General features: G+C 49.9%; 1 protein-coding gene across 1 annotated transcript in view; it reads left to right on the top strand.

Moving 5' to 3' along the window:
• ITFG1 (integrin alpha FG-GAP repeat containing 1) overlaps positions 1-27,282 on the top strand; it is a 100,338-nt gene that overhangs the window by 14,133 nt on the left and 58,923 nt on the right. The window contains exons 7-9 of the mRNA XM_040410499.1: positions 16,047-16,111; positions 20,055-20,139; positions 24,281-24,375. Of these exons, the coding sequence (XP_040266433.1) occupies positions 16,047-16,111; positions 20,055-20,139; positions 24,281-24,375 (245 nt within the window). The remainder of the gene's footprint in view (positions 1-16,046; positions 16,112-20,054; positions 20,140-24,280; positions 24,376-27,282) is intronic.

Consider the following 27,282-nt stretch of genomic DNA (forward strand, 5'->3'; position numbering starts at 1 on the left):
GTTATGGGGGGGGCCCCTGTGCGTCTGGCACCGTTATGGGGGGGGCCCCTGTGCGTCTGGCACCGTTATGGGGGGGGGGGGGCCCTGTGCGTCTGGCACCGTTATGGGGGGGGGGGCCCTGTGCGTCTGGCACCGTTATGGGGGGGGGGGCCCTGTGCGTCTGGCACCGTTATGGGGGGGCCCTGTGCGCCTGGCACCGTTATGGGGGGGGGGCCCTGTGCGTCTGGCACCGTTATGGGGGGGGGGGGGCCCTGTGCGTCTGGCACCGTTATGGGGGGGCCCTGTACGTCTGGCACCGCTATGGGGGGGCCCCTGTACGTCTGGCACCGGAGGACATTTTGTGCCTGACAGTGTTATGGGGGCACTGTGGATTTGACCCCACACATTTGGCAGCTGTGCTGCAGTTTTGCTTCATGTCACATGAGTAGGTAAACATATTACATACGTGATGTTAGTCATATTTAACCCTTTCCTTCTAATACATCTTTGTGAAATGTCGGCTACCTATCTGAATGCAGCTTGTTTCCTCAGAGGGCATATTTATGGATCCCGGCAGTAGTCCACAGTCCCTTGTGTCTCCTTTAAGAGATTGGCGTGGAGATGGCGGTCTACGGACGCGCCCCCCCCCCCCCCCCACCCCCCTCTGTGGGTTAAATCCTCCGTTCTATTATATTTATTCCTATAAAATGCCAGCTCACCCGCCAAGCGCCAGACATAAAAATAATGAGTTTTAAATACCTGCTGATCACAAATTGCCGCTTTCCGTTGGCCACGGCGACAGAACAAGTCAAGTTGTCAGATTAGAAAGAATTTCCCCGCCGGGTTTTCATGCCGCACGCCGCCCGTTCCTGACGGGTTAATGCAGCTTATTTGCAGAAATCAAAACTATTTGATCTGGATTATCAGTGACAATGGCGGACGAGGAGGGGAGCCCGATTCTAGGGGGAAGGTGATTTGTGGACGTCCGCTTACTTGTGTGCAGGAACAGAGCATTAGCGCCTTGCACCAGAAACTCCATTTCATGGTCTGCAGGGCCCCGGACGCTTCTAGTGATGTCATTTATTTTTTTATTTTCCAAGAAAAGTATATTCTGGCAAATGATTAGGAAATCATAATTTCTCCGCTAACGCTTCTGTCCTATGATCTGCCTTGTCTGCTCTGCAAGCCTCAGCTCATCACCTTACATGTCTACATGGCCACAAGGGAAGAGAGGTCTCGCCCCCTGGTGCAGGGTCACTACCACCACCATCATCCCAGGATTGGAAGGCCAAACTCACCTTCAGCTTTGTCTTTTATTAGAGCCTGGATCGATAGGCTTGAACCCCTCCAAAAGTAAAGGGGGCAGCACTTCTTCAGAGGCGCCGTACATGTAACATATAGCACAGACACAACACACTTCTGACGACAACCCATTAGAAAATATTTGTGGTGTTCCCCTTTAAATTGAAGCTCCACCTTTTAACTGAAAGCTCCACCTTTTTCAGTTGAAGAACCAACTTTTTAAAGGGGTTGTCTGTTTTTTTTTATTTTTATTTATCAGGGGAGCAGACGTGCTTTTAAAAGAAGAAAAATGGCTTAACTCTCAAGCTAAAGGTCCCATCGTTCCTGCCCCCGGGGGGCTGTCCAGATTGGACCCAAAGTAACCATGACAGATCCGCAGCGCTGGAACGGAGGGACCTTTTAGATTTTGATTTAAGCTGTTTTCTTTCTTTTATAAGCCTCACTGCTTCCCTGAGAAATAAGAACTGACAACCACTTTAAACGGATGCTCCTCCTTTTTAAAATGGAAGCCAGCCATTCAAAAGTGGGGGCCCTGCCCCCTTTGAGGTGCGGGGGCCCTGCCCCCTTTGAGGGGCGGTGGCCCTGCCCCCTTTGAGGGGCGGTGGCCCTGCCCCCTTTGAGGGGCGGTGGCCCTGCCCCCTTTGAGGGGCGGTGGCCCTGCCCCCTTTGAGGGGCGGTGGCCCTGCCCCCTTTGAGGGGCGGTGGCCCTGCCCCCTTTGAGGGGCGGTGGCCCTGCCCCCTTTGAGGGGCGGTGGCCCTGCCCCCTTTGAGGGGCGGTGGCCATGGCCCCTTTCAGGCGTGGGGGCCCTACGCCATATGAGGCGCAGGCGCTTGTGATACTGCGTGGTATGCGACAAGCATGAGTGTATTTGAAGACTGGAAGACTGGACCCGTGCCATGTTCTTCGTGTTGGGCAGCCTCTGTCCAGTCCATATTGGTTTTATAAGGACACTTTTTTTCTAGGAAACGTTTTCGGGGGGGCTTGCTGCCACATCTGGAATGTCATTTTTCTTGCTGCTGTGGACAGTATGTGTAAAAGTCTAAGGTCTTTCTTGGAGATATTATGTTTGTGTTTTGCAGCTCAAAACCGCCCCTTTAAATTATTGGCCTGCCTTTTTTAATTGAAAAAATTGGAAGGGGAAAGTTATACGTATACCCCAATCCTCATCACCTTGTAACAGCAGCTGCTGTGCTGCACTGTTCCCCCGCTTATCGCCGCGGTCCCGGGTGCCGCGCTCAGCGGTGACCTGTGGCCAGTGCTTCCCATTTCACCGCTGCGGTCCTGGGCTCTGTTTCTGTAGGTGTTATTGCTTTTGAAGATTCCGCTCCACAGTTTCCACTCAGCACTGGACACAGCATGAGTTCGGCTGGTTTCGTGCTACACTGCTCTAAGGAGCGCATCACTCCCTGGGCTGTGTGGGTTAGGTCGTGTGAACTCGCTGACCAACTCTGGCTCTCCTGCATGTATTTGAGTGGCACAGCCCCCTTCCCAGATGCCTCAGTGTCAAGGTCCTTGAGTTTGCTGGTTCCTGATATTCTCATGTGCTCCTGATCTATACTTCGTCCCTGGACTCTGCTTATCGTCTGATCCCTGCCTGCTTGCTTTGTCTCTCCTGTTGCCGACCCGGATTGCCTGACCTGTACCTGTGCGACCACGTCTCTGCCTTTTCCTTAGGTCCTGCACTGTTACTTCTGTTAACGTCTCTGCCGCCTGACTACGCTTGTACTTCCGGTACCTACTCTGGTACCTCCTGGTCCGCCTGGACCAGCTGCCACTGACTCGAGGATTGCTCTGGAGTAGCCCCTGGCAACTACCCTAACGGCTCAAGCCTATCCTCACCATCTGATGCTCTAGTGAGAACCAGGTAGTTGCTTAGACATGCCCCTCCAGAGTATAGCCAGTCAGTGGCACAGTGGGTTCACACCCGCCGATCCGTGACACACCTTTTAAATTTTAGCTCTGCCTTGGATTGACTTTGCTGACATAGTCCTGATTATTTACAATGTCGCTCCTGTAATCCATGTTTTTAGTTTGTTTCTCGTCTTTGCAGTGTAGAAAAATAATACCCTTGTTACCTGGAAACCATCATCAAGTAGGTTACAGACTGTTTTCACTCTGTCTATATTTGGTACTTTCAGCAAATTCTTTACTCAATCTGAGCAGGATTCGGTTGTGATTATCCTTTCCCCTGCAGCCCAGCTCATTAACACATGAATTCCTGGTGCAGTTGCTCCCAAACGGGCACAAGCGCATTTCCATTCACCCTTTTTCTGTCTTCCCGGCTGCTCAGACCCATCGCTCTTCCTCTGCTGCCCAACAGCAGGCCCAACCACCGGAGTCACTGCTTCCCTTCTCTTCTGGCCACAGCCTGCTTCTCACCACAGGTATCTCCCCTTTGCCCATAGGGTGTGCATGCAGTCACGCCAGCTCTTAAAGGAGCAGCTTGTGTGGACCCTAATTCACACCAGCCACTGGGAACTTAAGGCACCTTCCCCTCTGGGAGGGTGCCTGAGCAATAAGGTGTCTAGATTGCTAGTGCCATGCAAAGATATGCTGAATCTGTTTTCTGCCCTGGATTCTGACCCTCTGCTGCCTGACCTGTGCCTGATCACCATCTTTTGTTTCAATAGACTTTATTTTTCAAGGTTAAAAAAATACAAATCGCAACAAAAAAACACAATTGCATTCAGTTACCTTCAAACGACAGTCAAAGAAAAGGGTTACGTAGCATTGGCATATCATTTTGGATCAATACAGTTCCAATTTCAGCCCATAACCCTAGCATTCCTGCATACAAATGGTCTTCATCTGCTACTGTCCGACATTCACACGGGCAGCGACCCACAGACACCTGAGTCATTTCTATGGACTATCCTGACACCAAGCTGGCACTCAACCAGAGACCCCAAATCTTTTCAAACCTATCCGGTGTACCCCTGGCGTCAAAGGTCAATTTGTACACAGGTAATGCTGCATTAATAAGTTGAATTCAGTGGGGTAGGGAAGGACTTTGCAGGCTTCCAGTTTAGCAGGATGGACTTCCTAGCGTAGAACAGTAATAACCTATAGAGGATTCTATTATACTTGGTAGGAATCATTTCATTGACAAGGCCCAGTAAACTAACTTCTGGGGATATAACTGCAGGTAGACCCAATCTAGAATTAAGATATGTGTGCACTTCTCCCCAGAAGTCTGCAATAACCGGACATTCCCAAATCATGTGCATCAACGTCCCTCTGCCTCCACCACACCGGGTACATACGTGCCTGACGTACAGGAGTCAAATATACTCTGTGTTTCCACTTAGCCGGAATCCGCTGGTCCCGTGCACAAATAACTGTTGACCTCCATAAGGAAGCCATGTTGCAAGTCTAGGCTCATAATATCGCCTTTCCATTTAGTAAAAGCCTTGGATATAGGCGAAGATTGGTAGGTTATTAGTGTCCCGTAGAAGGAGGAAACCATTTTACCAGGGTCTGCGCGTCCCCATATTCTAGCCGCAGAGGGCCTGGCCCCAATTGTGATACACATGCATGCCTCAATTGGAAAAACCTAAAGAGGGATGAGCGTGGTATGTTGTATTCAGCCTGCAGAGCAGAGAAGGTCTTAAAAAGCCCCCTCTTCATACAATTGGGTGAGGTATTTAATGCCCCTCTGCAGCCAAAACTCAAAGTCTGGCAAAGAAAATAATTCTGGGAGTTTAGGGTTTCTCCATAAAGGTAAAACTCGTGACCATATCGCACTCTGTCCCTTATCCCCCATCACTACAACAAATAATTCCATGCGTTGATTACCCCCGCCATAAGGGAAGTAAGATGTGTCACCGGGTATTTGCCTGCTTTATATACCAAATTCGCCATGGCCTCGTATGATCCTATCGGAGCCGCCTCCAGCACCACCGCAGGGTTGTCTGAATCTCCCCTAATCCACCAGGACACGTAATTCAATTGTGTAGCTATATAGTATAGATGCATGTCGGGGAGAGTCAAACCACCCATCCCATAAAGGGGCTCGAAGAGTCTTCCTTGCAATGCGGGGCACCGACCGACGCCACAGAAAGGTGGTCAAGTGCTTGAAAATAAGACTTTGGCAGTACCACGGGGGCTGCCCTACAGAGGTAGAGGAGCTTAGGGAGGATAACCATTTTGAAAACATTGATTCGTCCTATGAGGGACAAGGGTAAGTTTCCCCAGGCTTTAAGCTTTTGTGAGACATAGATCATCACTGGACCCATATTGAGTGCAAAGAACTGGGCGACATCCTTATGAAGAACTACTCCCAGGAATGTAAATGTATCTACTATTTGCAGGGACGAGTAGGAGGACATAGATTGTGCATGGACATCGTCCACCAGGTATAGTACCGATTTACCCCAATTGACCCTTAGCTCAGAGTATGAACCATACTCGTTGACCACATCAAGTAGAGCCTCGAGCGAAGGGCCCACATCTCCCAGGTAAATGAACATGTCGTCCGCATATAGCGATATTTTCTCAAAGGCCAGCAATAAGTATTCTCGCACTTTCCGCTATACGCGCAGATAATGGCTCCATTACCAAAGTGAACAGGAGGGGTGACAGTGGGCACCCCTGTCTAGTACCCCTTCCCAATGAGAATGATTTGGACAAATACCGCTGCAGATAGAGCAAGTGTAGCCATTTGAGGAGGTCCTGGGGACCCCCACTTTCTTTAATACTTCCCACATGAAGTCCACTCGAATGCCTTCCCATTATGTAGTGAGGCAATGGCTCTGCTGCCCGCATTGTCATGGGAGACCTGTAGATTGGTGAATCGACGCCTCAGGTTTATATCGGTGGTTTTCCCTGACATAAAGCCCGACAGGTCAGTGTCCAGCAATGATGGATAAACAGGGTTCCCAAGATGGCGGGACAAATCCCAGTGGGAGAGGGGGCTGTAACTGAGCAGCAGATGAGACCAGGGCTACTCAGCCAGGCTCTGGCCCCCACTTCACCTGAATTAGGACCTGGGCAAGAAAGGGGGGTCTCCAACCTCCTCCACAGCTTCACAGAAAGCTCTCCTCTACCTGTTTTCACCTGGTTGAGCGCCACTTGCGGGCAAGATGGCCGCCCGCTGTCTCTCAAAAGTTCTCCTGCCCTTTAGTCAGGGTGCCCCTGCATTGGTGTCCCCTCCAGGCAGCGTAACGGGGGAGATAGAGGCAGTAGTGGGGAGCGCTCAGCAATGTTAATAATGCCCCGCCGACTCACCGCTCCCGACAGGAAAGATGGCTGCCCGCTCAGATGGAGGAAGGAACGCAGCTCACCCATTATAGTACAGCCTTCTGGAAAGCTAGGTAGCAACCATCTTAAGTAGCTCTGCTTAACTTGCCTTTTAGTTGTCTTCAGTTACTCCAGTCACATCTAAAGCTGCATTTAGTGTTGTGCTGGAGATGCAGGACCTCACAGTTCTTGCCTAAACCACCTCTTGTTCAGTGTCTGTACAGTACATTCTCTGCAAGCTCTAACAGTATAGTGGCATCCATTTTGAATGTAGCTTTGGCTGTGACTGGAGTATACTACCCGATCAGATAAGGCTAGTTTGCACAGGTATCCTGAGTTATCTGTATAGTTTCTCTTGTCTTGCCTGCCTCTCAGGGGCGTTTTTCATTGCATCGCAGTCGGTGTCGGCCGCCATCCTGTCACTGACTGCAGGAGGCTTGCAGATCATCTTGCAGAATTTAATCCTGTGCCGCAGCTCGTCTCTCCTGATAAATATGAGATCTGGAAGAGCTCTTGACAGACTGATCCCGGGCTTGTAATACCATTATCCCCCTGGAGAGAATTCATCATCGCCATGTTTGATTAGATTGTGTGCCTGCTCTGAAGGAATGATACAGGTTTAATCCCGGAACAAATACAATTATCGTGGTGCGGAGCCAGCGGACGGATGCCAGGGTTCGGACCCGCCGTGCCCTCGCTTGTATGTGGATGGCAATGTTTATAAAACGACACCATCTCCTTCACTGCCTCTCAATCACAAGGACATTTTAAAGGGTTGTCGAGGGCAGAGGTGGTCGGGGACAGGAGCGGGAAGAAAAAGAGGATGCAAAATTACCTCCCATCTAGAAGGAAGAAAGGTGCCCCTTTAGTGCCCGCTCTTGGGAGTAGCTAACCAACGTCTGACCCTTGCAGCACAGAAGCATTTGTGTCATTCACATGAGATGGTTGGGAGCTTCTGGCTGCTCCTCTGCACTGTAGCATCCCAGTATTATGTCGGCTATCAGGGCACGATGGGAGTTGTAGTTTTGCAACAACTAGAGAGCCGCAGGTTGGAGATCACTGGTCTAGGGTTGTACAGTCTTTCCTTCTAGAGTCTTATTGGCCATGCATTACTCCCTAGGGAGAAAGGGTATGACATTAGCTCTCATCTAGGAGGAAGAAAGCTTGCCCCCTCTTGGAGGTACAGTACCTACCAAACATCCCACCCTTGTAGCACATAAGCCTTTTTTTGGCATTTATGTCACTTATAGTAGTAAATATAGCATGCTTTGAGGTAGGGAGCTTCTAGCTGCTCCTCTGCACTGTAGCATCCCATTATTCCTGCGGCTATCCATGCACGATGGGTGTTGTAGTTTTCCAATAGTTGGAAAGCCACAGGTTGGTCTAGGGGGTCTTTCAGTATCGAGTCTTATAGGCCATGCATTGCTCCCTGAGGAAAACAAGGGGGTACAGTAGCTACCCATTGTCCAACCCTTGCATCACATAAGCTTTTATGGATTTTGCGTCCTTTATAACTGTAAATATACCATGAGATACTCGGGGACTGGGAGCTTCTGGCTGCTCTTCTGCACTTTTGCATCCCAGTATTCCTACGGCTACCAGGGCACAATGGGAGTTGTAGTTTTGCTACAGCTACCAAGCCACAGATTGGAGACCACTGGTCAAGGGGGGGATACTGCCATTCTTTATGGAGTCTTATAGGCCATGCAATGCGCCCTGGGAAAAAGGGCATACAAATTGCCTCTCATCTAGAAGGAAGAAAGCTGCCTCTTTAGTGCCCCCTGTTGGGGGTAGCCACCCAATGTCCGGCCCTTGCTGCACATAAGCCATTGCGTCACTGACGATCGGCTAGTAAATGGTTTCCTATAAAATCGAGTTTGTCATCCCGGCGCCATCGTACTCGAGAGTGTTACCAAATCTTCTAGATGCCTTTTCTACAGCACTGAATGGGTTAATCAGCCTTTTATATTTCATTTGCTCCCGAGCACGAAGCCTCGCTGGAGGATTTCCCCGGAATATGTGCGAGGAATCCGTAACAGGGGCTAAAGGCGGCTTGTTCATACAAAACAGCTATTGACGGAGCGCACAGCGCTGGACGGCAGGGCCTCCGTCTCCCAGCGCGGGCTTTTGACGTTCACCAGAAAGGTCAAACCAGTCAGCGCAAGCAGCGGGTAATGTGCTCGCTATAAATAGCAATTCTCCCGAAAAACTGGAGCAGCACGTGATGCACTTGTGAAAGGTTAATTAACCTGGAAGTCGAGCAGAAATTGTCGAGCATCGATTAAAGCGTTGGGGCAGGGGTTAAATGGGGATTACTCCGCTGCGTCCTCGTAATCCTGTTACATGTTACCTGCCTCATCTGGTAATCTTGTCCCGTCCGGTACTGTCCCTGCTTATGTCGGCTGTGACCGGCCTCTGCTTATATCCTCGCACGGCATGCTGGACTTTTGGGGCACTTAATTGTTGTAGATGTCACTTAAAGGGCAACTCCACCCAAGTTCACATTGACATCCCTGCTGCAGGAATCATTTCTTTGCTACTTTTAATGAAATTTATTTTGAAACTTTTAATTTTTTTTTCCTCTGGCATCAGGATGGCATACAGCTGTCACTTGACCCTGGGCACCTTGTCGCCCCCTGCTGGATAGTTACCTACTTTGCATGAGCAGGAAATATAAAGTAAGCTACACTCACCTTTTTTAGTGCCACTGATCCAGTCGCTGCAAATTACGGTCCCTGCCATCCAGAAGTGATGACATCTTGTTCCTCTTCACATGGTGTCAGCCGTCATACACACCATGCACATGTGACCAGCGATCGGCTGCGGCGGGGACGTAATCCATCAGGACGGCGCTGAAGCTGGTGTAGTAAATCTTTCAGGCACTGATGAGCCACGCCCCATTCCAGTAGACCCCACCCACTTTTAAAATATACGTGCTGGGTGCGCCCTATAAAAACACAAAGTTGCCCTTTTAAAAAAAAAAAATTGTGTTGCTTGTGCAATAATTTTAGATTATTTGACTCTTCTTGACAGATTTCTCCCATTTCAAGATCCATGCTTGCGGTCAATGAATGGCCTAAATTCAATGGCTCTCCACAATGAAGTCAATATAATTGTATCCAGTGTGAAGTTCTTGCCCCCCCCCCCCCCCACTCTCTGCTAGTTTGCTACAATGTATCAGTCTGGGGTGGGGGATGTTGAGCTCACAGACCATTGTCTAAACTGGATACAATTGTATCTAGTCTTCAGCAGGGAGAAGGACTAGGATGTACAGGATTACTGCCTCTGGAAGCAATGGTTTCTCCATTCACTGCCAGCAAGCACACACCGCTCTGGTAATTTGCTGCAGTGTATCATTCTGGGGTTGGGGATGTTGAGCTCACAGACCATTGTCTAAACTGGATACAATTGTATCTAGTCTTCAGCAGGGAGAAGGACTTGGGTGTACAGGATTACTGCCTCTGGAAGCAACGGTTTCTCCATTCACTGCCAGCAAGCACACACCGCTCTGGTAATTTGCTGCAATGTATCATTCTGGGGTGGGGAATGTTTAGCTCTAGACTGGATACAGTTGTATCGACCTTTCAGCAGAGAGCAGGCCTCTCTATGTACAGGGATACTGCCTCTGAATGGAAATGAGGGTCTCCCCATTCACTGACAGCAAGCAAAGATTTTAGAAAATGATGAGGAATTGTAGCACAAAGTATATTAGAAAGTCTGTGGAACTTGTAAAGGGATTCTGCTTCCCTTCCAGAAACCCTTCTAACCCCATTCAGCCATTTTCTACCTTGCTGTTCCTCAGTGCTGCCCCCTATGGGTGGGAATATTGGAAAATGACACAAGACTTTAGAGCAGCGATGCTCAACCTGCATCCCTCCAGCTGTTGCAAAACTACAACTCCCAGCATGCCCTAATAGCTGTAGGCTGTCCAGGGATGCTGGGAGTTGTAGTTTTGCAACAGCTGAAGTGCCGCAGGTTGGGCATCACTGCTTTAGAGGGAAGTCCAGCTGTTTTTCTGCAGGAAGTATAGCAGCGCCGTTCCTGCCGTAACAAAAAAAGGAACCCTCTAGACCAGGCATAACCAACCGCTGGCTCTCCAGTTGTTGTAAAACTACAACTCCCACCGAGCCCTGCTGTAGGTAGTCTGGGCATGCTGGGAGTTGTAGTTTTGCAACAGCTGGAGAGCCTCAGGTTGCCCATGCCTGCTCTAGACTCTTTTGAAGTCAATGTAGTCCATGAGGGATCTCCAATATCTGTATGCAAAGTAGCCATCATGGTTTCCACTTATAATGGTCGTGAGAGGCGCATATCTACTCCTCCTATTTAAATACGTTTATCAGAAAAGGAAAGTACTTATAATATATCTTCCAGGAAAAGCGCCTCTCCATGGCCTGTAATTGATATTGGAGTTCAGCATGTGTCTGAAGTGCAGTACCACAGATGACCTGTGGACGGGTGTGGCGCTGTTTTTGGAAGAAAGTAAACATTTTTCAAATTTTTTGCAGACACTTGAAATGATTCCTTTTTGACTGTGCAAATGCATCAAATCAATAGGCTCCTAGGCACTTTCTTACACGGTCTTCTCCCCTCTCTCTACTGCCCTCTCTCACAATCTCACAGGTCTCTTCCCTTTCTCTCACAATTTCGCACAGTCCAGTCTTCTCTCTCGCTCTCGCAGTCTCCTCCCTCCCTCCCTCTCTAGCGCACAGTCTCCTTCCTCCCTCCCTCCCTCTCTAGCGCACAGTCTCTTTCCTCCCTCCCTCTCTAGCGCACAGTCTCTTTCCTCCCTCCCTCTCTAGCGCACAGTCTCTTTCCTCCCTCCCTCTCTGGCGCACAGTCTCTCTCCTCCCTCCCTCCCTCTCTGGAGCACAGTCTCCTCCCTCCCTCCCTCTCTGGATCACAGTCTCCTCCCTCCCTCCCTCTCTGGATCACAGTCTCCTCCCTCCCTCCCTCTCTGGATCACAGTCTCCTCCCTCCCTCCCTCCCTCTCTGGATCACAGTCTCCTCCCTCCCTCCCTCCCTCTCTGGATCACAGTCTCCTCCCTCCCTCCCTCTCTGGCGCACAGTCTCCTCCCTCCCTCTCTGGAGCACAGTCTCCTCCCTCCCTCTCTGGAGCACAGTCTCCTCCCTCCCTCTCTGGAGCACAGTCTCCTCCCTCCCTCTCTGGAGCACAGTCTCCTCCCTCCCTCTCTAGAGCACAGTCTCCTCCCTCCCTCCCTCTCTGGAGCACAGTCTCCTCCCTCCCTCCCTCCCTCCCTCCCTCTCTGGAGCACAGTCTCCTCCCTCCCTTCCTCCCTCTCTGGAGCACAGTCTCCTTCCTCCCTCTCTGGAGCACAGTCTCCTTCCTCCCTCTCTGGAGCACAGTCTCCTTCCTCCCTCTCTGGAGCACAGTCTCCTTCCTCCCTCTCAGGAGCACAGTCTCCTTCCTCCCTCTCTGGAGCACAGTCTCCTTCCTCCCTCTCTGGAGCACAGTCTCCTTCCTCCCTCTCTGGAGCACAGTCTCCTTCCTCCCTCTCTGGAGCACAGTCTCCTTCCTCCCTCTCTGGAGCACAGTCTCCTTCCTCCCTCTCTGGAGCACAGTCTCCTTCCTCCCTCTCTGGAGCACAGTCTCCTTCCTCCCTCTCTGGAGCACAGTCTCCTTCCTCCCTCTCTGGAGCACAGTCTCCTTCCTCCCTCCCTGGCGCACAGTCTCCTCCCTCCCTCCCTCTCTGGCGCACAGTCTCCTCCCTTCCTCCCTCCCTCCCTCTCTGGAGCACAGTCCCCTCCCTTACTCTCTGGAGCACAGTCTCCTCCCTCCCTCTCTGGAGCACAGTCTCCTCCCTCCCTCCCTCCCTCTCTGGCGCACAGTCTCCTCCCTCCCTGGCGCACAGTCTCCTCCCTCCCTCCCTGGCGCACAGTCTCCTCCCTCCCTCCCTCCCTCCCTGGCGCACAGTCTCCTCCCTCCCTCCCTGGCGCACAGTCTCCTCCCTCCCTCCCTGGCGCACAGTCTCCTCCCTCCCTCCCTGGCGCACAGTCTCCTCCCTCCCTCTCTGGCGCACAGTCTCCTCCCTCCCTCTCTGGCGCACAGTCTCCTCCCTCCCTCTCTGGCGCACAGTCTCCTCCCTCCCTCCCTCCCTCCCTCTCTGGCGCACAGTCTCCTCCCTCCCTCCCTCCCTCTCTGGCGCACAGTCTCCTCCCTCCCTCCCTCCCTCCCTCTCTGGCGCACAGTCTCCTCCCTCTCTGGCGCACAGTCTCCTCCCTCCCTCCCTCTCTGGCGCACAGTCTCCTCCCTCCCTCCCTCTCTGGCGCACAGTCTCCTCCCTCCCTCCCTCTCTGGCGCACAGTCTCCTCCCTCCCTCCCTCTCTGGCGCACAGTCTCCTCCCTCCCTCCCTCTCTGGCGCACAGTCTCCTCCCTCTCACAGTTTTGGATGTGACTAGAGTGTATACCATTAAGACAAAGGGTAAGTGAAGCAATGGATTTACACAAGGTTACTTCACACTTTACGTTGATTGATGCTGATGGGATTAGCACCTCACCCCTCGGCATGGTGGCTGCCGCTGCAAATTTTTGTTGTCATTTTGTTAAGTGCCGAAAGGCAGCTGGGAGGCCGATCGGCTTGGCTGTAACGTGGCGGCGGCTCCGTCATCAGGCGGTGGTTTGCCAGCTGGTGCAGCAGATTTAAGTGAGCAGATCAGAACTTTTCCATATTTGATGTCTCTTCCATTCAGTGCGATAACAAAATAAAATCACTGCCGCTCGGTTTGTGCGCGGCACCAGCTGTCTGCTCGTTAGCATTTGCGTAGCTTAGAGGGGGCCGCAAACGCGCCTATTATTCTTCTCAAATTAGCGTGTGATGTGGAGTCCGAATAATTGACGACACATGTCTCCATTCATTTCAAATATTCCTCCTTTAAAGACGCCAGCTCTGTCACTGGGAAAGCTGGGTGACTACCAGTAGGACCACCGTAACACCACCCTGTTGATTTGTCATACAGCTTTTCTGGGCTCCTGAAGGACAGATTAGCCTAGTTGTGCGCAGACATCTCCTCTGCCCCGTCATCAGGGCCTTATCAGACGGTGGGAAAGCTGGGTGACTAGGAGAGCCGTAATGGCAGCCATATTGGTTACCACCTTGTATAGATCCCACTGACCCTTTACTGCAGGCTTGGGCTTACACTACCCAGCTTTCCCAAACCTCTAGGTGGCTATTGTTTGAATCTGTACGGAAGGCATCACCCTCCCCCCAACTAGCCATTCAGAGATTTCAGAAAACTAGGTATTAAAGGGTTAATTCGTGAATGCTTTACACTATTTGCATTCCCCATAAAATGCAAATTCTGGGGGATCTTTTCCTAGAATTCTGCGTTTCACCTTCCCTCTGTTATTCCTTCTGTAAATCTATGGGCGTTACCATTCTTGTTAATGGGACTGCAATCGGGCACATCCTGCTGGGCATTGGTAATGTCATTTGTAACATTATAAATACATTTCCAGGAGGAGTAACAGAGGAATGGCGCACGACAAAGAAGAGATTCCTTGGAGTTCTTATTTCATCGAAAATCTGAGTATTTATTTTAACCGGACATGTCGGGGGCATCATCCTCTTTCAGTATCGCTGCATAGGAGTGTGGGAAAGCTGGGTGACAGCCTTTGTGGCATCCGCATTGGTTGTCACCCAGCTTTTCCAGAATCAGATATAAGTAATAAACCGGCAGAATAGATGAGGATGGCTTCAGACTGGTAACTGGCTGTGGTTGGGGGTTCTCTATACGGACGAGCGACGCTGATTGACTCGGGCCTCATGCACACAACAGTGTTTTTTCACTGTCAGTGATTTGGCTACCAGTTGTGCATCCGTTTTTTTTGACGGACCCATTGACTTGAATGGTTCCGTCCTCCGTTTTCCACTGACAAGAATAGGACAGGTTATATTTTTTGGACGGTCTGGAATCACGGACGCAGAGAAAAAACAGAGGACTATCAGTTTTTTTTCACAGCTCCATAGAAATGAATGGACCTCCGCTAAACTGTGAAAAATGACGGAACGGACGCGGATGCACACAACGGTCGTGCGCATAAGGCCTCACACTGTGGCGTATCCGTGTTTAGCAGCTGGATGAGGGATTGCGTATGAAGCGTCTCCGCAAAGCAGCCGCCAACCTTCTGACTTCTCCCTGTAGGAGGCTCTGAGCAGCAATTTAAACACACGCATCCCTTCATTGGGGCGTTCACTGCTGCAGCTGTCACTCCAGAGCTGAAATCCCACAGAATCATCTTTATCAAGATGGAATCACCGGGGCAATAACCTTGCAAACAATCCTCCTGCAGGGGGCATCTGCCCGGGCACTGCTGCTGCTGCCCATGTATGCAAGGTTTGGGCTTCAGTGGTATCGTTCCCCTCCCCCGGTGAGATTCACAGCCATGTAACTAATCATCAAGGGTGGAGTTGCCCTTTAAGTAGAGCAAATATAAGAAAGAGATTGATACGTAGAAAGATGATACAATGTATCAGGATGTATCCTGGGATGACCTCTCCCCCCTTATATTATATATGATAATTTGCGCTTTGATGGGAGTTTTCCGCCTCGTCGGCTGCGCTCCACGCCGGATTCTCATTAATCTTCCGCTTTCTGACGCCTTCAAACACCATTTCCTTAATCCTGATCTTCACTTCCTCTTATTAAACATTGCTCAGGATTAAGGCGACATTAATATTCACGCTGCGGCGAGTCCCATTCCTGTTACATATGTAGGTGTCCGTTCTGACTGGTGCAGAGTGCCTCCAGTAGTGAGCGGGCGCCTTCCTCCAGTTCATTTCATTCCTGTTTTAATTGCCACCATAACAATGTAGTAAAGCTGGGTTTGTCACTCGGCACATCTTGTGTTTTCACTGAAGTTTTTTTTTTACTTCGGGTGGGGGGCCCCAATGATACCAAACATGATCCGTCCATTGATTGGGGGGAGGGGGGTGATATGAGGCGCTATAGCGCTCCCCTGTCTGCTTGGCTCCTACTATTACAGATCTGAGGGGTTGTCATCCAGCTTTCCCAAGCGCCTGAATGGCAGAACTGCCGGTGATCAGATCTTGCTGCGCCCCTGGTATGAAGCTTCTTGTCTGTGTCGCCAGGAGCAGGTCCAGGCGCCGTGACTCTGCCAGTGAGCTTCTGCCTGACATTTCCAAATGTCAGCTGGTAACGCGGAGTTAACTCTTCCTGTAGATTTTATAAAATGTTCCCATTGATGTATTAAGTTCTGTGCCAAAGAGCGACCTCCGAAGCACCCCACCCCTCCTTCACAGCCCCAGCTCTGCTGTACAGTGCAGCTCATCTCCCTGTAAAGTATACAGCCGGATATAGAGTGCCCTTCTGAGAGCAAAATTTCAGTACCTGTTACTGGCATCGGGTGCAGTGATGATCATTGTATAAATATCCTGACTACCCTAATCCGTGAGCAGAATTCCAGGACTGCAGTAAGGACTGACACACAGGCAGATCAAATAGAATGCAAAACTGATAAGATAATTTGTATTTTCTTTATTCTTCCAGATCTGTTCCTTACAACTTTGGCAGACGACAAAACAAGTGCTCAGTTCGAGACCTGGGAGAATCAGGTAAGAAAAGGATAGTGATGTGTACCTCAGCTGCTGCAGAACCTCCTAGTCCACACCTGAGCTGCTGCAGAACCGCCTAGTACACACCTGAGCTGCTGCAGAACCGCCTAGTACACACCTGAGCTGCTGCAGAACCTCCTAGTACACACCTGAGCTGCTGAAGAACCTCATAGTCCACACCTGAGCTGCTGCAGAACCTCATAGTCCACACCTGAGCTGCTGCAGAACCTCATATTACTCACCTGAGCTGCTGCAGAACCTCATATTACTCACCTGAGCTGCTGCAGAACCTCATAGTGCGCACCTGAGCTGCTGCAGAACCTCATAGTCCACACCTGAGCTGCTGCAGAACCTCCTAGTACGCACCTGAGCTGCTGCAGAACCTCATAGTGCGCACCTGAGCTGCTGCAGAACCTCATAGTGCGCACCTGAGCTCCTGCAGAACCTCCTAGTCCGCACCTGAGCTCCTGCAGAACCTCATAGTCCACACCTGAGCTGCTGCAGAACCTCATAGTCCACACCTGAGCTGCTGCAGAACCTCATAGTCCACACCTGAGCTGCTGCAGAACCTCATAGTCCACACCTGAGCTGCTGCAGAACCTCATAGTCCACACCTGAGCTGCTGCAGATCCTCATAGTCCACACCTGAGCTCCTGCAGAACCTTCTAGTCCACACCTGAGCTGCTGCAGAACCTCATAGTCCACACCTGAGCTGCTGCAGATCCTCATAGTCCACACCTGAGCTCCTGCAGAACCTTCTAGTCCACACCTGAGCTGCTGCAGAACCTCCTAGTCCACACCTGAGCTGCTGCAGAACCTCCTAGTCCACACCTGAGCTGCTGCAGAACCTCCTAGTCCACACCTGAGCTGCTGCAGAACCTCCTAGTCCACACCTGAGCTGCTGCAGAACCTCCTAGTCCACACCTGAGCTGCTGCAGAACCTCCTAGTCCACACCTGAGCTGCTGCAGAACCTTCTAGTCCACACCTGAGCTGCTGCAGAACCTTCTAGTCCACACCTGAGCTGCTGCAGAACCTCCTAGTCCACACCTGAGCTGCTGCAGAACCTCATATTACTCACCTCAGCTGCCGTAGAACATAATTTATCACCGTTTTCACTTCTCACTTGAATTTCTCATAAAATTTTTTTACTGTGACATTTTATTTCACCGTTGCTACAAAATATAATAATCTACTGAGGGCGACGCAGGGAAATTTCCGTTCCGATGTTCCACTTCTCCGTGTTATAAAAATATATATTTTTTTTTTATTTTTTTACCACTTTCACTTTTCTTAAGATTTAGACGAGAATTCGTAAATCGTCGCCATCCTTTCCACCCGCGCAGATTTCTGCAACTGACAATGACGGCAATCCGTCTGCCCTAATGTTCCTGTTAACAGGGGCCCCGCTGCGGCATCAGCTGTTCAGGGAGCTCCGCTGCTGCCTCTGCCAGCGTCGCTTCCTCAGGACCACATGGATTTTTTTTCTTAAAGCTGCGGTGCCATTTTATTTTATTCTTTTAGATCCACTTATGTTCCCCACAAATCATCGCCCCGGAGTCATCTTCCCCACGTCCCCGGAGAATTCTCCTGATTGCAAGAGCATTAATCAGGCCGAGGTAGAAGGAAACATATTGAGATGTGTAAGACTGGAGTGAGCCTGATTACATAACGCTTTATTGCTGCAAGACGCCTTAATCTTACCCAAAGAGCACGGCTGACAACCTGAAAAGGGGTCTAGAGCGTGACGGGCTACAGGTGTCAGTGCCTAGGATACACTGTATACACCCTGCTGCCCGGAGCAGGTTATAATGACAGTGCACACTAGAGGGCGCCAGAGGGGAGTGACAGGAGATGCCCTGTAACGGCGTGAGATGTCTAATGGTGACATCTGCTGTGTGTGCGCGTCATATTAGAAATTCTCAGCTGCTGCGGAACATGATAATACACACCTCAGCTGCTGCAGAACATCATAATACACTCCTCAGCTGCTGCGGAACATAATACACACCTCAACTACTGGAGGATATCATAATGCACTCCTCAGCTGCTGCAGAACCTCCTACTGCAAACTCAGCTGCTGCAGAACCTCCTACTGCAAACTCAGCTGCTGCAGAACCTCATAACATACACCTTAGCTTCTGTAGAATCTCCCTTATACACACACCTCAGCTGCTTCACAACCTCATAATGCACACCTCAGCTGCTGCAGAACCTCATAATACACAGCTCAGCTGCTGCAGAACCTCCTAATGCAAACTCAGCTGCTGCAGAACCTCATAACATACACCTTAGCTGCTGCAGAACCTCCTAATACACACCTCGGCTTCTGCAGAACCTCCTAATGCACACCTCGGCTGCTGCAGAACCTCCTAATGCACACCTCGGCTGCTGCAGAACCTCCTAATGCACACCTCGGCTGCTGCAGAACCTCCTAATGCACACCTCGGCTGCTGAAGAACCTCCTAATGCACACCTCGGCTGCTGCAGAACCTCCTAATGCACACCTCGGCTGCTGCAGAACCTCCTAATGCACACCTCGGCTGCTGCAGAACCTCCTAATACACACCTCGGCTGCTGCAGAACCTCCTAATGCACACCTCGGCTGCTGCAGAACCTCCTAATGCACACCTCGGCTGCTGCAGAACCTCCTAATGCACACCTCGGCTGCTGCAGAACCTCCTAATGCACACCTCGGCTTCTGCAGAACCTCCTAATACACACCTCTGCTTCTGCAGAACCTCCTAATGCACACCTCGGCTGCTGAAGAACCTCCTAATGCACACCTCGGCTGCTGCAGAACCTCCTAATGCACACCTCGGCTGCTGCAGAACCTCCTAATGCACACCTCGGCTGTTGCAGAACCTCCTAATGCACACCTCGGCTGCTGCAGAACCTCCTAATGCACACCTCGGCTGCTGCAGAACCTCCTAATGCACACCTCGGCTGCTGCAGAACCTCCTAATGCACACCTCGGCTGCTGCAGAACCTCCTAATGCACACCTCGGCTGCTGCAGAACCTCCTAATGCACACCTCGGCTGCTGCAGAACCTCCTAATGCACACCTCGGCTGCTGCAGAACCTCCTAATGCACACCTCGGCTGCTGCAGAACCTCCTAATGCACACCTCGGCTGTTGCAGAACCTCCTAATGCACACCTCGGCTGCTGCAGAACCTCCTAATGCACACCTCGGCTGATGCAGAACCTCCTAATGCACACCTCGGCTGATGCAGAACCTCCTAATGCACACCTCGGCTGCTGCATAACCGTCTAATACACACCTCGGCTGCTGCATAACCGCCTAATACACACCTCGGCTGCTGCAGAACCTCCTAATGCACACCTCGGCTGCTGCAGAACCTCCTAATGCACACCTCGGCTGTTGCAGAACCTCCTAATGCACACCTCGGCTGCTGCAGAACCTCCTAATGCACACCTCGGCTGCTGCAGAACCTCCTAATGCACACCTCGGCTGCTGCAGAACCTCCTAATGCACACCTCGGCTGCTGCAGAACCTCCTAATGCACACCTCGGCTGCTGCAGAACCTCCTAATGCACACCTCGGCTGCTGCAGAACCTCCTAATGCACACCTCGGCTGCTGCAGAACCTCCTAATGCACACCTCGGCTGCTGCAGAACCTCCTAATGCACACCTCGGCTGATGCAGAACCTCCTAATGCACACCTCGGCTGCTGCATAACCGTCTAATACACACCTCGGCTGCTGCATAACCGCCTAATACACACCTCGGCTGCTGCAGAACCTCCTAATGCACACCTCGGCTGCTGCAGAGCCGCCTAATACACACCTCGGCTGCTGCAGAACCGCCTAATACACACCTCGGCTACCATTCAGACAAGGTTTCTGGTCATCGAGGGATCGGGGTCTGTGATTTAGTTCCTCATCTTCCGATCCTTTCATTTCTTCTGTTGTCTTTCCCTAAGGCTGGAAATTTCTCCAGAGCTACATCCACCGTCTCGAAGCCAAAGAACGCCAAGATCGTCGGACAGTCCGTTTTTGCTGATTTTGGTGAGTCTTGGTGGTTTGTTCTGAGAATGTTTGTTTGTTTTGGAGAATATATTATTTCATGTTTATTTTAAAAATGAAGGACAAAGAGCTGGAGAGCTGGAGAGCTGTGGGGGGAGGTAGTCACTGCATTGTATGATCGCCTGGTCTTAAAGGGACAGTCCCTCACATGTCATTACGTGAACTATGTAAGTGACCTCCACACCAATCCCAAGAACTAGCACTCACCATAGAAATGATTCCGGACATGGATTCCTTGTATATAAAGCAGCCTCTTAAAGGGATGACTTAAATAAAGCTCCTGCGCGGTGCCTACCACTGCAGACCTGAGCCGCAGTAAAGAGAACCTCTCAGTGCTTCCTTTCTGACTGACCCCCACCGCTTGCATTTCCTGCAGCTTTCCTTACACGGGATATTAGTAGCTGCAGTATATAAAATAAGTTTAATCGCCGCATGCGCTGTATGTAAATTACCTTGCAAGAGTCACAGAGAAGGAGCAGTAGAAGAGTCACTCTGATTGGGCCCTAAACGCGCCCATCTTAGATTGATTGACGATACAGGATGTACCTCAGGATCAGTACAGGATAAGTAATGTATGTACACAGTGACTGCACCAGCAGAATAGTGAGTGCAGCTCTGGAGTATAATACAGGATGTAACTCAGGATCAGTACAGGATAAGTAATGTATGTACACAGTGACTGCACTAGCAGAATAGTGAGTGCTGCTCTGGAGTATAATACAGGATGTAACTCAGGATTAGTACAGGATAAGTAATGTATGTACACAGTGACTCCACCAGCAGAATAGTGAGTGCAGCTCTGGAGTATAATACAGGATGTAACTCAGGATCAGTACAGGATAAGTAATGTATGTACACAGTGACTGCACCAGCAGAATAGTGAGTGCAGCTCTGGAGTATAATACAGGATGTAACTCAGGATCAGTACAGGATAAGTAATGTAATGTATGTACACAGTGTCTGCACCAGCAGAATAGTGAGTGCAGCTCTGGAGTATTATACAGGATGTAACTCAGGATCAGTACAGGATAAGTAATGTAATGTATGTACACAGTGTCTGCACCAGCAGAATAGTGAGTGCAGCTCTGGAGTATAATACAGGATGTAACTCAGGATCAGTACAGGATAAGTAATGTATGTACACAGTGACTGCACCAGCAGAATAGTGAGTGCAGCTCTGGAGTATAATACTGTATGTACAGGGTTGCACAGTCTGTACTTGTTTATACTGCTAGATGCTGTAGATTGGGGATCGTGCCCTGTATCATTACGCCCTCTGCCGCCTCCTCTGTAACACCTGGGTTTTCTTCTTTCTATCTTGATGCCCTTCAGTTGTTATGGAGCCAGTGACTTATAACTTATAGTCCCTGAGCGGACGGCGACTTTCTCATATTTTAATCTGAACCTTGACAAGTGTGAGCGGAGCACAGCGGAGGTCGCCCCGGCTGATAGATGGCGGCTGTTATTAAGCACACCCTGCACTTTATAGCTGCAGATGATAAACTCCTTCTCCATCCGTCTGCTGGAATGAGGAAAACAAAAAATCAATGTCTGCCATATCGGCGCCGTCATCGGATTTCACTGCTTCTCGTCACACTCAGGCACATTCAGAAAGTCACTGTAAAGTGCAATGAGTGGCGGTGGCCCCGGTCTCCTCCTCTGCTGTCTGCACTCACTGGCTGCAGTGATTCCCATGTATATCGGGGGGTCTGTAGAGAAAAGGTGGGGGGCAGAGCTGCACTGTATCAGAGGGTGATAGCCTTCTTCTCTACTCCATTGTCTGAGTTTGTTTGTTTATTTCTCTTTGTTCTGTAGTTTATATTCTATGCAGGGCATGCTAGGGGTTGTAGTCCCACAGGAGCGGGCGCCCCGCAGACCACAGATTTTTGTCCATTCTCTGTCTTTATCCCATCATACCCTTCATAATGACACTGCCCTTGTTACATGGCTTCTGTAACATCATCACAGGGGTGGACGGGTCACTGCCCACAGCTGATCTGCACGCTACCCTCCTGAAATACTCTGTGCTGCTAGGTAAGCCTGCTCCTCACTGTGTAACTCTGTCTATAGTTTCTCCTGTCACATATTCCCCTGTCCTCACTAACATCAACACATGAGCGCTTGTGTCACTAGCCCCTCACAAGATCGGCAAGCTTTTCTCCTGAAATACTCTGTGCTGCTGAGGACACTGCTGCTTACACTATGTGTTTCTCAGTCTGCGACCTCCCACTTGTCTTAATGTTGTTTCTCATATCGTCACACGAGAGGACAGGGCAGTGCCCCCACCTGAGCCACACATTCCTGTCCTGAAATACTCTGTGCTGCTTGAACTTGCCTCCATTGCCCCTGTCACTTGCAGCCCTGTCTTCACATCATCACAAGAGTGGCCAGTCACTGCCCCCCCCCCCTCGAAGTCAGCACATACTTCTCCTGAAATACTTTGTGCTGCGCAAAACTCTTTTCATGCCACTAAGTAGCCCTCTGTGACCTCCCACGTGTCTCTCTTCACCTGCAGCCCAGCCTTCAAGACGTGGCTTCTGTACATATCCCAAAATACTCTGTGCTGCTGTGAACTCTAAAGTTGGATCTGGCTCAGTACTTGACCTCTCTTGTCATCGTCACATGCCTGCCTTTAGTACACGCTACTGTCTCCCACACAGCTCCTGAAACGCTCTGTGCTGCTGTGATCCGGCTGTACGTTTTTGGTACCTAGGGAACATTGGTACCATCACGTTTCTGTGTGTAACATTGCCGGATGGTCCCTCGCCTCCTCCTCGCCGTACCCCCCCCCCCCCCCCCCCCCCCCCCCCCCCCCCCCGCCCTCAGATGTTTGTTTGGCAGCGACTTTGATGAAAAGCTCTTTTCCCTGGAAGTGCGTTTTCTTCCACATACTGATGCATTACCGGCACCAGAGAACCACGGTTTGGAGTCGGGGGAGCCGTGCCACTTTCATCCTCCCTGGACCCGGTGACATGAAATTGCCGTAAATAGCTGCGCCTGTGATTAAAGGAGACGTTCGGGCCTCTAGATACCGGGCTTATTTCCAGCACTTAGCCGCCTGAGCCGTTAACTCTTACTCGGCACGCCACGCCGTTTCTATGGCAACAGCGTCATGTAAAAGACGATTATTTCCATGAGACTCGGGCTGTGTTCAGATCGAAGCTTTTAAAGGAGACATGTCACCATTGCTTCCCTCAGTGGGTACAACTCCTCTGAACATTGGGGGTTACCCCCATAGAGGAGTTCGGAGCCTCAAATTAATATCGGCCATTCACACGTAGCCTTTCTCCGTGGCCCCTGCTGTGCAAGATTAGGGGCCACAGCACTTGGTAATGCATGTCATTCCCTGCGCTGTGGTTTGGATATCACTGTAGGTGCCCCTCTTTACGCCATCTGCACGGCGGGGATTGTTTTTACAGGTCTGAAGCAATCATTGATGATTTTTTGCTGTTTTCAGGATCTCTGCTTGCTGTCAGTGAACGTGATCATGATGAATGGTGGACGTTGGGTGTTGCCGGGCAGTTTGCACAGGGTGGTGGAGAGGGTTTCTCTGACGTGGGTGCTTCATCAGTTCAGTCTCCTGGCGTGTTGGCGCAGCATTGTAGAGGCTCATTGCTGAAAAGCTCTGTGCTGCTTGAAACTCTGTGCATTCCATTATTGACATTGTAGAGCCTGGAAGCGTTCAATGGTTCTGTGATGTGGCGTCTCTTCCATACGGCGCCCCATCACTTATGTCCCTCTGCTCATCCTCTCTATTCATTGATTTCCTTTCACCGGTGTCGCTGCTCCTTTCAGAGACGATGAAGTGGACATCATTATGTACCATTATGTGTGGGGCTGTCAGGGTGGACGCCCAAGAGATGAGGGGTCTGCAGGCTTCATAGAGGGGGAGGAAGCGTCTTGGGAAGGTCTCGGATAGAGAGAGAGGTTATTATAAGGTGGGGAATACAAGGTGCCTGATGGCATAGTATAAGAGACAGTGTCTCCAAACATCATGCCTTCAAGGGATCGTCCTTAGGGGCCATAACTCCTGCATAGTCTTACTGCATGTAGAGGAGATGTCACCAGAAGCTGTCCGCTGTGCTCCTAGTATTAATGGGCAGTGCTCCTCTGTGTCTTGTAGATGGAGACGGTCTCCAGGACCATTTGCTGCCGGTCTGTGAAGATGACAAATGCATGGAAAGTGTCATATATCTCATGAAATACGGAACCACACAGGTGAGAACGCGGAGCAAGCATTACCTGCTGCATATATAAATGTACCGTATACAGGTGAGAACGCGGAGCAAGCATTACCTGCTGCAGATATAAATGTACCGTATACAGGTGAGAACGCGGAGCAAGCATTACCTGCTGCAGATATAAATGTACCGTATACAGGTGAGAACGCGGAGCAAGCATTACCTGCTGCAGATATAAATGTACCGTATACAGGTGAGAACGCGGAGCAAGCATTACCTGCTGCATATATAAATGTACCGTATACAGGTGAGAACGCGGAGCAAGCATTACCTGCTGCAGATATAAATGTACCGTATACAGGTGAGAACACGGCGCTCATTACCTGCTGCAGATATAAATGTACCGTATACAGGTGAGAACACGGCGCTCATTGCCTGCTGCAGATATAAATGTACCGTATACAGGTGAGAACGCGGAGCAAGCATTACCTGCTGCATATATAAATGTACCGTATACAGGTGAGAACACGGCGCTCATTACCTGCAGCAGATATAAATGTACCGTATACAGGTGAGAACACGGCGCTCATTACCTGCTGCAGATATAAATGTACCGTATACAGGTGAGAACGCAGAGCAAGCATTACCTGCTGCAGATATAAATGTACCGTATACAGGTGAGAACACGGCGCTCATTACCTGCAGCAGATATAAATGTACCGTATACAGGTGAGAACACGGCGCTCATTACCTGCTGCAGATATAAATGTACCGTATACAGGTGAGAACACGGCGCTCATTATCTGCAGCAGATATACAGTACAGACCAAAAGTTTGGACACACCTTCTCATTCAAAGAGTTTTCTTTATTTTCATGACTATGAAGGCATCAAAACTATGAATTAACACATGTGGGATTATATACATAACAAACAAGTGTGAAACAACTGAAAATATGTCCTATTCTAGGTTCTTCAAAGTAGCTACCTTTTGCTTTGATTACTGCTTTGCACACTCTTGGCATTCTCTTGATGAGCTTCAAGAGGTAGTCCCCTGAAATGGTCTTCCAACAGTCTTGATGGAGTTCCCAGAGATGCTTAGCACTTGTTGGCCCTTTTGCCTTCACTCTGCGGTCCAGCTCACCCCAAACCATCTCGATTGGGTTCAGGTCCGGTGACTGTGGAGGCCAGGTCATCTGGCGCAGCACCCCATCACTCTCCTTCATGGTCAAATAGCCCTTACTTTCAAAGTTTTCCCAATTTTTCGGCTGACTGACTGACCTTCATTTCCTAAAGTAATGATGGTCACTCGTTTTTCTTTACTTAGCTGCTTTTTTCTTGCCATAATACAAATTCTAACAGTCTATTCAGTAGGACTATCAGCTGTGTATCCATCTGACTTCTCCTCAACGCAACTGATGGTCCCAACCCCATTTATAAGGCAAGAAATCCCACTTATTAAACCTGACAGGGCACATCTGTGAAGTGAAAACCATTTCAGGGCACTACCTCTTGAAGCTCATCAAGAGAATGCCAAGAGTGTGCAAAGCAGTAATCAAAGCAAAAGGTGGCTACTTTGAAGAACCCAGAATATGACATATTTTCAGTTGTTTCACACTTGTTTGTTATGTATATAATTCCACATGTGTTAATTCATAGTTTTGATGCCTTCAGTGTGAATCTACAATTTTCATAGTCATGAAAATAAAGAAAACTCTTTGAATGAGAAGATGTGTCCAAACTTTTGGTCTGTACTGTAAATGTACCGTATACAGGTGAGAACACTGCGCTCATTACATGCAGCAGATATAAATGTACCGTATACAGGTGAGAACACGGCGCTCATTACCTGCTGCATATATAAATGTACCGTATACAGGTGAGAACACTGCGCTCATTACCTGCTGCAGATATAAGTGTACCGTATACAGGTGAGAACACTGCGCTCATTACCTGCTGCAGATATAAATGTACCGTATACAGGTGAGAACACTGCGCTCATTACCTGCTGCAGATATAAATGTACCGTATACAGGTGAGAACACTGCGCTCATTACCTGCTGCAGATATAAATGTACCGTATACAGGTGAGAACACAGTGCTCATTACCTGCTGCAGATATAAATGTACCGTATACAGGTGAGAACACAGTGCTCATTACCTGCTGCAGATATAAATGTACCGTATACAGGTGAGAACACGGCGCTCATTACCAGCAGCAGATATAAATGTACCGTATACAGGTGAGAACACGGCGCTCATTACCTGCTGCAGATATAAATGTACCGTATACAGGTGAGAACACTGCGCTCATTACCTGCAGCAGATATAAATGTACCGTATACAGGTGAGAACACGGCGCTCATTACCTGCTGCAGATATAAATGTACCGTATACAGGTGAGAACACGGCGCTCATTACCTGCTGCAGATATAAATGTACCGTATACAGGTGAGAACACGGCGCTCATTACCTGCTGCATATATAAATGTACCGTATACAGGTGAGAACACGGCGCTCATTACCTGCTGCATATATAAATGTACCGTATACAGGTGAGAACACGGCGCTCATTACCTGCTGCAGATATAAATGTACCGTATACAGGTGAGAACACGGCGCTCATTACCTGCTGCAGATATAAATGTACCGTATACAGGTGAGAACACGGCGCTCATTACCTGCTGCAGATATAAATGTACCGTATACAGGTGAGAACGCAGAGCAAGCATTACCTGCTGCAGATATAAATGTACCGTATACAGGTGAGAACACGGTGCTCATTACCTGCAGCAGATATAAATGTACCGTATACAGGTGAGAACACGGCGCTCATTACCTGCTGCAGATATAAATGTACCGTATACAGGTGAGAACATGGCGCTCATTACCTGCTGCATATATAAATGTACCGTATACAGGTGAGAACACTGCGCTCATTACCA

The sequence above is a fragment of the Bufo bufo genome, chromosome 10 (genome assembly GCF_905171765.1).
Source record: "Bufo bufo chromosome 10, aBufBuf1.1, whole genome shotgun sequence".
Lineage (NCBI taxonomy): Eukaryota > Metazoa > Chordata > Amphibia > Anura > Bufonidae > Bufo > Bufo bufo.